The sequence below is a fragment of the Bacidia gigantensis genome, assembly GCF_019456465.1.
Source record: "Bacidia gigantensis strain McMullin 20006 chromosome Unknown contig_156, whole genome shotgun sequence".
NCBI lineage: Eukaryota > Fungi > Ascomycota > Lecanoromycetes > Lecanorales > Ramalinaceae > Bacidia > Bacidia gigantensis.
Window position 1 is genome coordinate 796,796 of NW_025408594.1, and position 15,579 is coordinate 812,374.

The 15,579-nt window shown below is 49.0% G+C and overlaps 7 protein-coding genes across 7 annotated transcripts; 4 read left to right on the forward strand and 3 right to left on the reverse strand.

Moving 5' to 3' along the window:
- Positions 1-24: 24 nt before the first annotated feature.
- Positions 25-2,520, forward strand: KY384_002503 (uncharacterized protein; the record flags this gene model as incomplete). Its single annotated transcript, XM_044811026.1, has 1 exon — positions 25-2,520. One exon carries the CDS (start codon positions 25-27, stop codon positions 2,518-2,520), a length of 2,496 nt encoding a protein of 831 aa, XP_044671909.1.
- Positions 2,521-2,819: 299 nt separating this feature from the next.
- Positions 2,820-3,941, reverse strand: KY384_002504 (uncharacterized protein; the record flags this gene model as incomplete). The annotated part of the gene is made up of 1 exon (XM_044811027.1): positions 2,820-3,941. One exon carries the CDS (start codon positions 3,939-3,941, stop codon positions 2,820-2,822), a length of 1,122 nt encoding a protein of 373 aa, XP_044671910.1.
- A 427-nt stretch (positions 3,942-4,368) lies between these two features.
- GND1 (phosphogluconate dehydrogenase (decarboxylating) gnd1) lies at positions 4,369-6,254 on the forward strand (the record flags this gene model as incomplete). The annotated part of the gene is made up of 5 exons (XM_044811028.1): positions 4,369-4,385; positions 4,556-4,743; positions 4,809-5,263; positions 5,320-5,748; positions 5,814-6,254. 5 exons carry the CDS (start codon positions 4,369-4,371, stop codon positions 6,252-6,254), a joined length of 1,530 nt encoding a protein of 509 aa, XP_044671911.1.
- A 675-nt stretch (positions 6,255-6,929) lies between these two features.
- On the forward strand, positions 6,930-8,531 carry KY384_002506 (uncharacterized protein; the record flags this gene model as incomplete). Its single annotated transcript, XM_044811029.1, has 3 exons — positions 6,930-7,298; positions 7,349-7,661; positions 7,711-8,531. The coding sequence occupies 3 exons, from the start codon at positions 6,930-6,932 to the stop codon at positions 8,529-8,531; spliced, it is 1,503 nt and encodes a 500-aa protein (XP_044671912.1).
- Positions 8,532-9,773: 1,242 nt separating this feature from the next.
- KY384_002507 (uncharacterized protein) lies at positions 9,774-12,394 on the forward strand (the record flags this gene model as incomplete). Its single annotated transcript, XM_044811030.1, has 2 exons — positions 9,774-10,208; positions 10,259-12,394. 2 exons carry the CDS (start codon positions 9,774-9,776, stop codon positions 12,392-12,394), a joined length of 2,571 nt encoding a protein of 856 aa, XP_044671913.1.
- A 665-nt stretch (positions 12,395-13,059) lies between these two features.
- Positions 13,060-13,716, reverse strand: KY384_002508 (uncharacterized protein; the record flags this gene model as incomplete). Its single annotated transcript, XM_044811031.1, has 2 exons — positions 13,060-13,531; positions 13,604-13,716. 2 exons carry the CDS (start codon positions 13,714-13,716, stop codon positions 13,060-13,062), a joined length of 585 nt encoding a protein of 194 aa, XP_044671914.1.
- Positions 13,717-14,016: 300 nt separating this feature from the next.
- Positions 14,017-15,075, reverse strand: KY384_002509 (uncharacterized protein; the record flags this gene model as incomplete). The annotated part of the gene is made up of 3 exons (XM_044811032.1): positions 14,017-14,087; positions 14,185-14,652; positions 14,718-15,075. The coding sequence occupies 3 exons, from the start codon at positions 15,073-15,075 to the stop codon at positions 14,017-14,019; spliced, it is 897 nt and encodes a 298-aa protein (XP_044671915.1).
- Positions 15,076-15,579: the final 504 nt, after the last annotated feature.

Below are 15,579 nucleotides of genomic sequence, written 5' to 3' on the forward strand. Positions count from 1 at the left end.
GCCTCAGATATTATTTCGCTGAACATGAATGGGACTGTCGACTGCCTCGTTTATGAAAAAAATCCCGCCGATCCCACCTGTAACCATTCGTCGCAAAATTCGATCTTGGAAGCAAATTCTGTTGCGGACATCGAATCATCTTTGGCCTCTCTTCGACAACGTGAATCGCGGAACCAGGGTCATCTTGACGAGTATGTGGCTTTGCAGAAAGCATGGACACGCGACTTGGCACGACTAGATCTTCTGCGTGGAGGCTTGGGATCTCTTGCTGTGTCGACTAGGGTTATCAACAGTGATGTGCTAACGGAAGCTTCTGAGACAGCGGTCAGAATTTCGAGCTCAGTAAAGCGCCTTGACGTGGAGCAATTCAGGGTCAAGAGCACCCTTGACGTTGTGGAGCAGGTAGCAGAACTCAAAGCGTGCGTGCTTGGAGTGACAGGATCAATGGGTGCTCCGCAAGACTGGGAAACTGCAGCAGGATATCTGAGCAGGGCTTCCAAAATACCGAAAGAGATCACGACGGGGAGCTTTACCGAAGGAATTGTGCCGACCGCGGAGGTACCAGATCCGCCCAAAGTAACGCTTGAAAATGCAGCAGAGGCGCTCTGTGACCTTTTTCTTCGCGAATTCGAGAAGGCCGCCGCAGAAGGCAATGGTGGCAAAGTCACCCGATTTTTCAAGCTTTTTCCTCTCATTGGTAAACCCGAGGTTGGTCTTGATGTTTACGGCCGCTACGTCTGCCAAGGTGTTGCTTCGCGCGCGCGCGCAAACCTCAATTCCCACATCAACAGCGGCCTGCAGAAAGAAGGCATGTTTTATGCCAACGCGCTGACCAAGCTCTTCGAGCACATTGCTCAAATTGTTGAAAGTCACGGGGGCCTTGTGGAGCGGCACTACGGATCGGGACGTATGGTGAAAGTGATAGAGCGGCTTCAGCTGGAAGCCGACGTGCAAGGTGGTATAGTACTTGATACCTGGAGTGATGAACATCACATAGACCGCACTCTCACCGACATACGATCTTACGCATTCACCTTCCTCGTGCAGAGTTTCTTGCAAGCCCCACCGCCTCGAGCCACTATACCGAGGCCAGACTCGCCAGCCAAAAAAGGTATCATAGCAGAGGACCATTTCAAATCAGATGAAATGATAGATATGAAAGAAGTCAATAGTCTCATGAGTGAGATGGCGATGATGCTTAGCCGCTGGTCTCTGTACACTAAATTCATCGCAAATAAATGCAATGTAGGTCTTCTCCCAGGCATCAATAGGATCACTGACTTTTGGCAACAGCCAGAAAATAGCGTCCAGAACTTGAATTTGCCGTCATTGCTATCGAAATCCGCCTTACAGAGGAAGGTGACCGATAGACTAGTGGGACCTTTCAACGTGATGTCAGCTTTCTTCTTCCGCAGATCAGTTGAAAAGGCATTCCAAATGGACGAGCAACCCTTAGATCTCACTCTAAACTTAACAAAATCTATCCCTTCACATCCACCTTACATCACTTCAGCTGTCGACGATGTGATGTATATCGTGAATCAAGTGATGGAAAAAACGCTTGCCACATCACAGCTCTCTGTGATTACCAACATTGTACCTACAATAGCTCGTATACTAGGGTCTGATTTTATTGGTATGATACAAAGAAGGATGAGGGATGACTGCTATCCAAAAGCAGCTGCTCAGGGCGATTTGCCTCCCAAGCAGACAACAATTGCTTTCTTAGTACTACTTAACAATCTAGACGTGGCAGTTGATTATAACCGACGGATTGTTGAATCTCGAAGTGACATGACATTGGAAGCTGCGGAGCAACATGGCAACGCTGGTACTCCATCTGTATCTTTACATATATCATTTCCTTTGGATCATGACGCTCTTACGGTATCAGAGACCCTGAAATCACTGAAGTCAAGTTTTGACGCCAAAGCATTCGAGCTCATTGGAGATGGCATATACGTCGTTTTTAAAAACATCATGAAGCCTCGACTCCGACTGGTCTTGGCTGAAGCGTTTCGACACATCGACTATCAGATGACGCAAGAGGAGCTCGACCAGGCACGAACCCCGGCAGAAGCCGAAACAAGGGAGGATCAAGTCTCTGAGGGCGTGGTACAAGAGAATTTTCGGCAAAGCTGGGAGGTTCTCACTAAGCCCATCGCCCGATTACTAACAGAGCGTAACTTTGCTAAGTTGATCTCTCTGGTCGTATCGTATCTTGCTGAAGTCTTGGAAAAGAGGATCTGGAGTTACTATGGGCGACTTGACAATCTAGGAGCTGTCAGGCTTGAAAGAGATGTTGCTGGAATAGCAAGCGTTGCAGTCAGGGGTGGTAGATATGGGCTTCGCGAAGCCTTCACACGTTGTACTCAGATCTGCATAGTGATGAATATGGAAGACGACGAGTGGGAGGCCGTGAAAGATACGCTAAGTAACACTCAAGACAGCGACATTGATTGGCAGCTTGACCAGGACACGCGTTTTCGGGCGCGAGCTGTAGTCAAAAACAGGGTCTGAAAGCATTGGGTGGTGAAATATTTCTTCACGCTTGCGCTTTGATTGGCCGAAATTCGACATGCAAGTTGTTGAGGCTACGAAGAGCTACAGAACAAGCTGTACCGCCTCGCATTGCACTTGTCTGCGAGAGTCATACAAGTCGATGCCTAAGCGCTACTCCGGCTGGGATATAGGTTGCATGAACGGCCATGATATCGGTACACACTGAGCACACTTGACTGAAGAGCCCCGGCGCGAACTTGTTCTGGAATGCAAATATGTCTTGTTTTCCTGTTTCTCGCTGCTTTATCAAAATATCCCTATCCAAGCACCTTCAAGCCCCCCTTCACTTTGCCCTGTTTCTTCTGAATCCCCTGGCCAGGCCCTACTAGACCTGTACCGGACCTCTTACTCCCTTTCCCTCCCCTTTTATGATCTTTTGGTATTGTAGGTCTGATCTCAGTCGTACTTTTTCGCAACAATACTGGATGGCTCCCAATGTATTTACCCTGCATGTCCCGCGCTGCTTGGAAATACTCTTCGCCATCCCCAAAACTTACAAATCCAAATCCCTTACTTTTCGTGGTTCTCTTATCGCGCACTACCCTCGCTTTTTGCACCGAAGGATATCTAGAGAATGCCTTCAATAGCGATTCGTCGGTCACCTCGCCAGCTAGGTTACCCACGAAGAGGCGGAAGTGGGCAGGATCCCATTCCAGCAATGATGGATCCTGCCAGCTTTGTCCACCACCGTGGCGCACAACGGTCTTCTGCTTTCCATCTGCACCCGTAATAACCGCCGCTACACCGGAGTCGATGTTAGTTGTTGCGGGGAAAGAAGCACTAGCATTCCCCAGAGGCGTCATATTGGGGTTGGATGAAGATGTATGACTAAAAGCCCGCACTGCACTCGAAGTATTGGAATCTCTACTAGCGTACGCGGACTGCCATTGTGCAATTTGTGCCTCCATCTCTGGGTCGATTTGATCCTGACCTCGTCCCATGGCGTAATTCGCGCCCCCTTGGCCTGGAAGGGGGAATGGATTTTGGATTTGGGGCGGTGTTGACTCAGCATAAGAATCTTGATAGTGGGACTGCTGATGAGAGGGGACATTTTGGTCATTACTCGTGGAAAGGACAGCCCGAGAGTTTATGAACCCAGTCGAAGAAGTGGGTGCTGCAGAAACCGTTGGACTGTGACTCCTGAAAGGTTGAATATTGGCAGTGACTGATCGCGGTTGGAAGGCGAAGCCCTGGAATCCTCCACGGGAGCTAGTGGAACTGCCATTGTAGCTATTCGAACCTGTTGCAGAGGAGGTCAAGCTACTGGGCGGCTTGTAGGAAAGCGAGGGACCTGCTCCTGGAGGAGGTCTAGGAGGTAATGACGAGTGAGCTGAAGATGCTGAAGATGATGTAAGACCGGGAGGTGGTGGATATGACATATCGAACGGCGGTACGTTGGACTTACGTACCTCCACGCTCCAGCGTTTGAGAGAAAGGCGTTTAAGGCTCTTCAAGCATTCACAGTCAACCTTTCTCATTAAAAAGGTGGCGGCACATAGCTTGCACTGTTAGTGAACTATTGAGGAAGAGTTCATCGTCTCAGAACATAGTTCCCGGTAGGTACAGACGAAGCGCGCCAAGATTTTGGGATGACTAAACATGCTGGGTCGAGATTCCCTTCCCCCACCATCCGAGGGGAATTTTATGATACTTCTTATTGGGAGCCACGCGCCTTTTTCCTTTTTCCCATGTCACTGTTCGTCCTACTTTTTCTCGATGCGTTAAAGGGGACACCGAACAAAGATTCATATAACATTCCTAAGTCTCTGCTCGAAGCCGCATCGAATTAGAGAATATCCCCTCATCATGACTGAAAAGGCCGTGTAAGTAGTGTCTCCATACTCCCCCTTCATTTCTACGTTATGCTACGTTTCTGGACGAACCGTCTATGCGACACTTACACACTCGTATATCTGGACTCTTTACATCCTCTTTCTTCCTGCGTTCACTATTAATCGATTGAGTATTGATGAGCGTCATCGGCTAACTGTAGCGCACGTCTTGCCGGCATCAATGTCGGCGGACCCGCGCGGATCAATGCCAGTGCAGATTTTGGCCTCATTGGCCTGGCCGTCATGGGTCAGAATTTGATCATGAACGTTGCTGATCACGGGTTTACCGTATGTGCCTTCAACCGCACTGTTGCCAAGGTTGATCGCTTCCTTGACAACGAAGCGAAAGGTCTGTCCCGTTTTCTGCAGGCATTGTTTGTCACCCAAGGCCCCAAAACTGATATGTCTTCAAAGGTAACCGGAACGTCGTGGGGGCCCATTCAATGGAAGAGTTCTGCTTGAAACTCAAAAAGCCCCGCCGCATTATGTTACTTGTCATGGCTGGTAAACCCGTCGACGACTTTATCGAAGCATTGTTGCCCTTTGTTGAGCAAGGAGATATCATCATCGATGGCGGAAACTCTCACTTTCCAGATACCAATAGAAGGACTCAGGCGCTTGCAGAAAAGGGGCTTCGCTTTGTTGGAACAGGGGTCTCTGGTGGGGAAGAGGGTGCCCGCTATGGACCAAGCTTGATGCCTGGGGGAAATGAAGAGGCGTGGCCTTTCATCAAAGATATCTTCCAATCCATTGCTGCAAAAAGCGACGGCGAACCGTGCTGTGACTGGGTCGGCGATGAAGGCGCCGGCCATTATGTCAAAATGGTCCACAATGGCATCGAGTATGGGGATATGCAATTGATCTGTGAGGTATCGAACCTAGCGTTGCGTGGAGTTGTCTTGCAGTCATGCTGATCAAGGTAAAGGCGTACGATATCATGAAACGTGGAATCGGGCTATCAGATAAGGAAATGTCCGATGTTTTTGCAGAGTGGAATAAGGGTGTCCTCGACTCTTTTCTGATTGAGATCACGCGTGATGTCCTAAAGTTCGATGATGACGACGGAACTTCTTTGGTAGAGAAAATTCTTGATTCAGCAGGACAGAAGGGCACAGGAAAATGGACCGCTATCAATGCGCTTGATCTCGGCATGCCAGTGACACTAATTGGAGAGGCAGTGTTTGCACGGTGCCTAAGCTCCCTCAAACAAGAACGCGGCCGCGCCTCGAAAGTGCTTGACGGGCCACAGTCAACTTTCAATGGTGACAAGAAGCAGTTCTTGGCGAACTTGGAGCAGGCTCTTTATGCGTCCAAGATTATCTCGTACTGTCAAGGTTTCATGTTGATCCAGAACGTAAGCTACAGTGGCTAGAAGAGACAAAAGAGAAGTGTAGAGAAGAAAGCTGATCAAGTACACAGGCAGCGAAGGAGTATAAGTGGAAGCTGAATAAACCATCTATCGCCTTGATGTGGCGTGGAGGCTGTATCATTCGATCAGTATTCTTGAAGGACATCACTAGCGCCTACCGCAAGGATCCCGATCTGGAAAACTTGTTATTCGACACGTTTTTTAACAAGGCAATCCACAATGCGCAGAAAGGATGGCGAGATATCGTGGCTTCTGGCGCGCAGTGGGGAATTCCTACACCAGCTTTCAGTACTGCTCTAAGCTTCTATGATGGCTACCGCGCCAAAGATCTCCCAGCCAACCTGCTTCAAGCACAGCGGGACTATTTCGGAGCCCATACCTTCAAAATCAAGCCGGAGCATGCAAGCTCCAAATTCCCCGAAGGAAAGGACAATCACGTGAATTGGACAGGCAGAGGTGGCGATGTCTCTGCCTCCACATATCAAGCTTAAGGATCCAACAAAAGCTAAAGATCAAGTTTTGGTTTGATGTTGACCAAGTGCAGAGACAGGAGAGGCTACCGATACGCGCCGTCTGTGCAAGAAATCGAAACACGTTATCATTACCGCGCATTCATCTTGGTCTCACTGCCTGTTTGTCTCAATGGCACTGTAAGCTACCGCAGTAGAATAGTCGTAGAAGTAAAGACAAAAAAGTGAAGTGGGCGTCGTGGGTCCTCAACGAATGGCGCTACCGTATCTTGCCGTATGTACCTTACCTAAAGGCCGCTGCGGCCCGCTGTTTGAAAGCATGCGGTCTACCTCTTACAGTTTAGGTGTTAGAATCAACCTAGACCACTAGGACAGTGTCTACAAAGAATCCACCTATCATCACGCTTGCTAAGACGTCCTTGGGGAACAAGAAGCTCTCTGTATTCAGTTTGCCCTGCGAGGGGTACCCTATCCCTGGACATCCATGGTATTCCTTGAAACGTCGTCAGGAAAGCAGAGGCGCACCGTATCACACACCAAGCCATTTGTACACCTAGCCCCATGCGACAGTTGTTATATAGGGTGTCTCCATTCGAGAGACGACAGCCTTCTATCCGAATATATGATAAATGAAGCAAGTCCGGTTTTTGAATGGAAAACAAGGACACCTATCGGCGTCGTAAAGGCCAGTTGTTAATGGCGCCAGAGTATGGAGATACAACGGCGAACGAAGCGCTGTCAGAGCAACACAGCCACTCTATCTACCAGCCTGATGATGATTACATCTCGGAAGTATCGATGTCCACAAGCGACGAAGTCGAACTGGACCACTTGAATCCAGACGTCGCGCGGTCAGACGATGAAGAGGCAGGACTCACAACTAAAGAAAGAAGCAGAAGAAAGCGGCGACGGAGGCGAAGTATGGACTCGGATGCTCGAATTCTTGGTAATTCACATGCATCACAATTGGGTCAAAAGACTGCAGACCGCACTGTTATCAGAGAGTTGTTCCTCAATTCGCTATTGGTCGGATCGTGGTACCTCTTTTCGCTCTCGATTTCCATCGTAAGCCCCGCTGAACGCAGAAGATAGTATTTAAGCTAACCATACACAAGTACAATAAGTGGATGTTCACACCAAAATATCTCGACTTTCACTTCCCCCTTTTCACCACTAGTTTGCATATGCTAGTGCAACTTGGCCTGGCAACACTAGTCCTCTACTTTGTTCCCCATCTTCGTCCAAGCGAAAACGGTAGTGACGAAACACACGGGCATGCACCAGCTAGACGGGACTCGACACCCCCTGAAAAGTCTGTAATGACTCGAAGCTTCTACCTCACGCGCATCGCTCCATGTGGTGCTGCGACTGGCCTAGATATAGGTCTTGGGAATATGAGCTTGAAATTTATCACTTTGACTTTTTATAGTAAGGTCACATTCTCGTATGTAATTTGCCAATCACTCACGCTTTATAGCAATGTGCAAATCTTCCTCATTAGCCTTCGTTCTCACATTCGCATTCATTTTTCGACTTGAAAATCCCTCAGTAAAATTGATTACAGTCATCGTCGCCATGACGATCGGTGTAATTATGATGGTAGCTGGTGAAGTAGATTTTGACGCCCTTGGATTCGCTCTTGTCATCCTTGCCGCCTTCTTCTCAGGCTTCCGCTGGTCCCTTACCCAGATATTGCTTCTCAGAAGCCCAGCTACCAGCAATCCCTTTAGCAGCATATTCTTTTTAGCACCAATAATGTTTTTCAGCTTAGCCCTGATTGCCATCCCAGTCGAGGGCCCACTGGACCTGGTGAAGGGTTTGACGGATCTTGTCGATGCGAAAGGAATCTTTCTTGGGATATCAATCTTGCTTTTTCCCGGGCTGTTGGCTTTTCTAATGACAGCTTCGGAGTTCGCTTTGCTTCAGCGTACTTCAGTGGTTACGCTAAGTATATGCGGTATCTTCAAGGAGGTGGTGACGATCTCAGCAGCCGGAATAGTTTTCCATGACCCGCTTACACCTATCAATATCTCTGGCTTGCTGATCACGATCGCTAGTATTGCTGCCTATAACTACTTGAAAATTACGAAGATGAGAGAAACAGCCCGACTTGAGGTGGCAGACACACGAAAAGGCGTAGGAGAGAATGAGCTCGAGGCTGACCTAGATGCGGCAGAGCCTATGCTTCGAACACCAAGTGAAAGGCATAGAAGTATTAGTACGGTGAGAGCATCAAGCGAGCGTTCACGGTCATCAAACCGTGTCGTCTCATCCAAAGACCCGAGAGTGGTTGATTGATGTCGGTCGGCACAGTTACGGGCTGGTATTCCGGCTCCTTGCCTGCTCTTGTATCGCACGAGGGCCACAAAAGTTTGATTTGACGAGGTCGATTTTATACAGAGAAAGAGTATCTCGATCGAATCGGTGGCTTGGGCAAATAGCAAGAACAGACTCTTGAGACTGATGATAGACTTGTTAGAAATCATATGTTCTGTGTTACGGGGTAACGCCGTCGTCCCAAAGTTCCAAGTTTCCGCCTGAGCGACCGCGTTTAACAAGCTCCCCCTTTTCCCGCAGGAGGTCTTCGATCGTGAATCCTCTATCTGCAAAGATCTTTAGATGATCACTAATGACGTGCCTATTCTTACAGCCCGGACATTCGATTAATACGGTGCCATGATGATATGCTTGTTTAGTCACGTTATGCGAGGAGCGCTGTGTACACGGTTTGCAAGTAAATGTCAATTCGTAGGAGGGGGGTTTCAGTGGTTCTGGTGATGATATTATGAGTGGCGGAGTTGCTGGGAGATTTGAGGTTTTAAAGGAGGAGGAGGTGGCAAAGGCATGTCGCTGAGTTAAAGACCTTTGGAGCTTCGCCTGCAGGAAAGGTTGGCGGAAACGAAGAGTGGAATGAGCGAGTCTGTGGGATCGTAAGACTTTCAGACACGGAGACGAGAGCCAGCATGTGTGGCGAGAAATACAAATAAGACCCGGTGCTGAGTACATGCTGCGTGACTTGACTGAAATGCGACGAGGTGGATGAATCACTGAAGCGGGTAAAATTAAATGAACAAGATGCGGGCACGGAAATGGTCCCGCGCCGTCCGCGGCATCTTGTAGCACCAAACCACAAAGATGCCTACCTAGACCTCATAGAGAGGCTTACATATTACACGCGAACAGTTCGCTTTGATCGTCCTATTGCGCGGTTTGATGTCTCCAGATGGTCGAATTGAAGGCTCAGGCGTACTGGAGTCGTATCGTTGGCTGTCCTAAAACAGCACGCTCTGAATCCGCGTGCTACTCGATGAAGTGGTGAAGTAAAGATAACGCATTCTCCACTTGTGCATCTTGGCTTTGAATTGGCGAATATGATGCTCCCTGGCAAGGGTAGAGGTAAGATTCGACCGCCAAGGCGTGTAAGCAATCTTCCTCTCTTTCTTTGTGCTGCTTCAGAGTCACTTTTGATTCACACCATGTGGTGTACCAACTTGCGAGGGACATTTCACCTATCTTGACCTGCTAGTCGCTGTGTTCAATATGATCAGTTCGAGGACATCGACTAAGTCTGCGCTTGTGCAGGGTCTGTATGGAAATACCGATGCCGTAGACTTTGAAGAGGCCTGGGGTGTCTTGAAGTCGTCTCTCCTCGAGATTCATAGCAAGAACGCCTCTCGGCTTTCGTTTGAAGAGCTCTACCGGCATGCATACAAGCTGGTTCTGAAGAAGAAGGGCGATATACTCTACCAGAAAGTGAAAGACTTTGAGGAAGCATGGCTCGCAAAGACCGTCCAGCCCCAGATCACCTCTTCCCTTTCCACAAGCCTGCTTGTAGCAACACCTGACGGTACGGATGCAATGACAACAGTCAACGAGAAAAGGGTCGAGGGAGAGAAATTATTGAGGTCCTTGAAACATGCTTGGGAAGATCACAATTTGTGCATGAATATGATAACAGATGTGTTGATGTATATGGTACGTTTCAGCTACTAGTCAGACTCGGACGTCCTTGACAGAGCGACCAGGAACGTGTCTACTGCAAAGACTTCCGGAAACCCTCAATCTTCACCGCTGCAATGGGACAATTTCGTGACTTTGTCCTAAGGATTCCTCTACACGCCGATGATCACCACGGGCTCACGATTGCGCAGATGCTCAACAACGTCATTCTGGACCAGGTAGCCATGGAGCGGGATGGCGATATCATTGATCGAGCGCTACTGAAGTCGTGTGTATACATATTGGAAGGGCTCTATGAGACAGAGGAGGAAGAAGAATCAACCAAATTATACCTGACTATGTTCGAGCCTGAATTTCTAACTACGAGCCGAGATTTCTACAGGTTTGAGGGTGCTGCTCTGCTGCTGGACGCAAACGCCGGAGCGTTCTGCAGGCATGCTAAGAAGCGAGCAAACGAAGAGCAGGATAGATGCAGATCAACTCTCTCACCCCTTACATCGCCCAAAATCAAGGCAGTCTTAGAGGATGAATTAATTCGAAAGCATCTGCGGGATGTCATTGCTCTTGAGCACAGCGGTGTTCGTTTTATGCTTGATAATGATCGATTCCAGGAGCTAGAAATGATCTACGACCTAAGTGCGAGAGTCGATACTGACAAAAAAGAGTTAAAAAAAGCCGTCCAAATTCGGGTTGTGGGATTAGGGTCCGAAATCAACAAAGCAGCTAGCAATCCCAACTCTGGGACCAAGCCTGGGGAGCCAGCTGGAGAAGCCGGGAACATTGAGGAAGGGACACGTGATATAGACCGGAAAGCTCAAGAAAAGCCCGTCAATCAGCAGACGTCAGCGGCCATCAAATGGGTGGATGACGTCTTGCAATTAAAGATGAAATACGATCTTGTGCTAATTGACGCCTTCCACAGCGACCAGATCCTTCAGACGGCGATAACTCGGAGCTTCAGCGAATTTATCAATCAATTTCAGAGGAGTTCGGAGTATCTCTCGCTATTCTTCAATGAAAACATGAAGACCGGGATCAAGGGCAAGACGGAGAATGAGATAGACACATTGATTGACCAGGGTATAACGCTACTCGGATACGTTCAAGACAAGGACATGTTTGAGCGCTACTACAAGAAACACTTGTCAAAGCGATTGCTCACAAAGCGCTCTTTTAGCATGGACGCTGAGCGCCAGATGATATCGAAAATGAAGCTCGCAGTAGGGAATGCATTCACCACCAGGATCGAAAAAATGTTTCAGGATATGAACACTTCGGCTGATTTGACCTCGAACTACAAGCAATACGTCGCCTCTCTTGGCGACCCAGATCCCAAACGCGCCGCACTGGATGTAAGTGTTTTGACGAGCACGATGTGGCCTGTCGATGTCATGATGGCTCGCTTGAAGGAGGGCGAACCACGTCCTACTTGTGTTTTTCCTTCAGAGATAGAGAGCATCAAGCAAGGGTTCCAAAAATTTTACCTGGCAAAACATAGCGGTCGACAGCTTACGTGGCAAGCTGGTATGGGGACTGCTGAGATCCGTGGCTACTTTCCAGACTGCAAAGGCTCTAAAAAGACCAGGGAGCTTAGCGTGACAACGTATGCTATGGTCATTCTACTTCTTTTCAATAGCATGCCTGCGAACGAATCGATTACGTGTGAGGAGATCCAGGCACGTACAAGTATACCCATGAATGACCTACAGCGGAACCTGCAGTCTCTCTCGGTGGCGCCCAAAACTAGAATTCTCAGGAAAGAGCCAATGAGCAAGCTCGTCGAGCCTACAGACAAGTTCTCATTCAATTCGAGCTGGCACAGTCAGTATCAGAAGGTCAAGGTTTTGCTCGTCACTAGTGGCAATCATATTGAGGGCGTAGAAGAGCGCATAGAGACTGAAAAGAAGAACGATGATGAGAGGCAGGGGGTCATTGACGCTGCCTTGGTACGAATTATGAAGTATGACCCTCTCTTTCCACTTGCCTCAATATTGCTCGAAGGACGAGATGCTAATCACCCTACTTATAGGCAACGGAAGCGATTGACTCACCAAAAACTCATTGCAGAGGTCATTTCACAGCTCACGGCACGATTTAGTCCAGATGTCTCAATGGTGAAAAAGAGGATCGAGAGCTTGATTGATAGAGAATATCTAGAGCGCATAGACACGGAGCCACCCGCTTATAATTATTTGGCATGAAAGGTATTCGTTGGGTTGAGAAGCGTAAGCATTCAGGCCTATGAGCCTTCCAGCGTGGCGCTTGGTGGAGCTATTCTCATGATTCGGAGGGAGTAGGTACTATCTATAGTGTTGCGAAACGGGTGCAGACTGACTATTGATCTCAAGCATCTTATCGAAGGCACGGAGGACCTCCAAGGGTTTAGATACAGCCTTATTCGCACATATCTATGCATTCGCCTTGCCCTTCATTGCAGCCGACCATTTGCCTTAGAGGCCTTTCGAAAATGCTCACTCACTCAATCCATCAATAAATAAGATCATCCGAACATGGTTTCCCTGCCTTAAGGGGTGCAATGAATTTGCTCGCCGAGGGCGCTGAGGTCCTCATGCGATCGAATGCATCGACGACCCCCTATTCGATAACCGAAGCTCCATCATTGTTCCCCACCTTCACACGGATAGTGGACCTACCATCTCATGCAGCTGAGCAGGCTTGCGTTACGCGAGTATCATCCACCTTTTCGTAGACCTTGCGGCGCTGGTACGGCCGGCATGATATTCGGAACTGCAGGTCTGACCGTCTTTCCCCCATCCCGTTGCGAAGCCCTCTTACGTTCATTCTCTAGCTGCACAGAAACGTTAAAGGCTTTTAATCCATTTCGAAGGGAGGTTTAAACAGGGTCTCAACCTACCACTTTTCGAACTCTATCCAAAAGCCCTTCCCCATCCTTGGTGATGACCTTGCAATCCTCACTCTTGTAGCCAGGAGCCTTGACCACAACCCTCTCCATGACAATAATGTCTTTACCTCTCCATCGAGCAGAAAATTGCTTATCTAGAGCGTCAAAAAGATCCTGGACTACCTTCTCAACGCTCTTATTGATCTTTGCCGCTCTTTCCTTCGCACGTCCCAATGCTACGTTTGCACGGTTGGTAAAAGCAGCAGTGTTCACACTGCCAGGACTCAGCAGATGTTGAGATCCAGCAGAAACAGCGACGATGATGAAGGAGTTGACTGAAGATATCGGTACGATGTGGTACGCCGGAGAAGAAGCTGGACCGGTGGCGACAGCAAGGAGGGATGTCTGAGGACACGCCGTGTAGAGGATGCCTTCGAGCACAGAAGAATGCGGGTTGGTTGTATGAACCTGCACCCTTCATGAGAGGAGCTTTCAGCATGATCTCCACTGATTAATCTGACTCCTCTGGCGTTGGATGTACTCATACCTTGCCCCTATAGATGCGCGAAGCGTTTGTTCCAGAGATTGCGATCCTGCGGTGGCATTCACGGTCACTTTACCAAGTGCTACCTCGCCAGATCGTTTTGACATTTCAGCCATCCTCACACGTCTTGGTGCTCTGGCTATGGTAGTGGGACGCCCCTCAGGGACACATGGCGGGAGAGGGGCTTCTCTTGCACTTCGAAACAAGAATTAGCTTCACACGCCGTGATAAAATGAGAGATGGACAGGATTAGGGTCGAAAGTATGGCAAAGGAATGACAAAGCGTGACCTTCAGGATGTGATTTAGAACGAGAGAGTCGCGTCCTTGAGAGGAAACGGGGCGTTTTCAAATACAGCGCTAGTAAAGCTTTCACCAAGGACAATGTGCAATTGCTTCGCTTCACCACCCATGCTGTCTACTCATACTGGAGCTCGTCTAACGTGTATTTCTCAGAGGCAATTCTGCGCGGCCTTTCAAGCCTGGGAGCTGTAGAACGTATGTATATGTCTAAATAAGGTCAGGTGTTCGCCAAGCTAGCTATGATCACCGCTCGAGGGTCGGGCACGGCCACCTTTCGACTAACCGACCCTCGATCTCCCATAGCTACGGGGGTCGTCCACTTGTGCATCGTGCGTTTCTTGCCTCGAGCTCGCGCCCTGGACCATGGCTACAATGAGGGCTAGTACAATAGTCCTCCCTCTTTCGATTTCGTCCTCATGAACACCTGGTGGAACGTGCATAAACATGCAATGTCGGTTGTCCCCTGTTGGAGATCTGCGCCAGTATTCTAGCATCGCCGCGTAAAAGATGAATTCGCAGAGATATCTTCCGGCGACGTCGCTCATGCGTAGATTCAAGCCTTCGTTCGGCAGACTTTGCGTCCATCTAGTCCAAAGGTCTTGAATATCGAACGATGGGTGCAAGGTAGGCGGTGCATCATAAGCATCGTGCCAATATGTATCACCTTCAAGAGTCTTTCCATAGATGTCTTTTTTGACATAGCCATCCCTGTTCGCGCAACTCTCAATAGAAAAGTATTTTCGGCCTGGTGCTAAGCCCAGACTTAGTATCAAGTCATACTTGGGGATGCCATCATCGTCATCTCGGTGGTCATACCCCGTGCCAGAGCTGGAGGCTGAGATCGAAATGTGATTCGCAGAGCGACTTCGAGTCGTGGCAATGCTAGGGGCAAATAGAAGTTTTGGAATGAGTTCACGGACTGTATCATAGCATACATCCACGGGGTGCGGATGGGAATGTATATGTATGGACGGAAGATCTGGCAGGGTATGCGTAGATGGAAGACTGGCTGCAATGAGATACGAAGGATTGACCGAGTTGTCAAGGAAGGGCTAACAGTGTGAGAAAGCGCATCGAGACGACCTGCGTCAGGCGTTTTACGCACACCGAAGCCTGTCACCAGGACGTTCCACCGTTTCTGACTGATATCAGCTCCTTGGGCCAGGGAGCCCATTTTACTTCGAGTCTGTTGCAGGGACACCATACGAGCATTGTCGTTTCTTCAAGTCTGCTGAGTGGCGAGCAGGCTATCGGCGAGCGCGGGGTGGTGAAAATCTGCTTATCAAATGAAACCCCGCAGCAGGCTTGCAGGTTAGTGAGCTTTAGGTTCAACGGCGATGGGCCGAAGCCAGAAGTCAGGTTGGGCCTAGGTACCTTACCTCGCCTAAGGAGAAGACGAACAAAAGCAACCGCTGATGCTGTGCTCTGAATGTTGAGTTGCACTAGAGAGCAGAAGCAGAAGCATGTGGCTACGCTCTCCCAAGACAGCCTTCCTCTATTGGGGTAATAAAAACGCAAGAAGCGGACATGTGACAGGACTTGCAGCCAATGCTTCTTGGCATAATTGGCCGCGTTTTTTTTTCGCGTTTAAGGCGCGTTTTAGGGTGATTCACGCTGCATCTGCAAGTCTAGGACTGCTTCTTTGCTGCTAATTTGTCAAAAGGAGTCCATGAGGCTG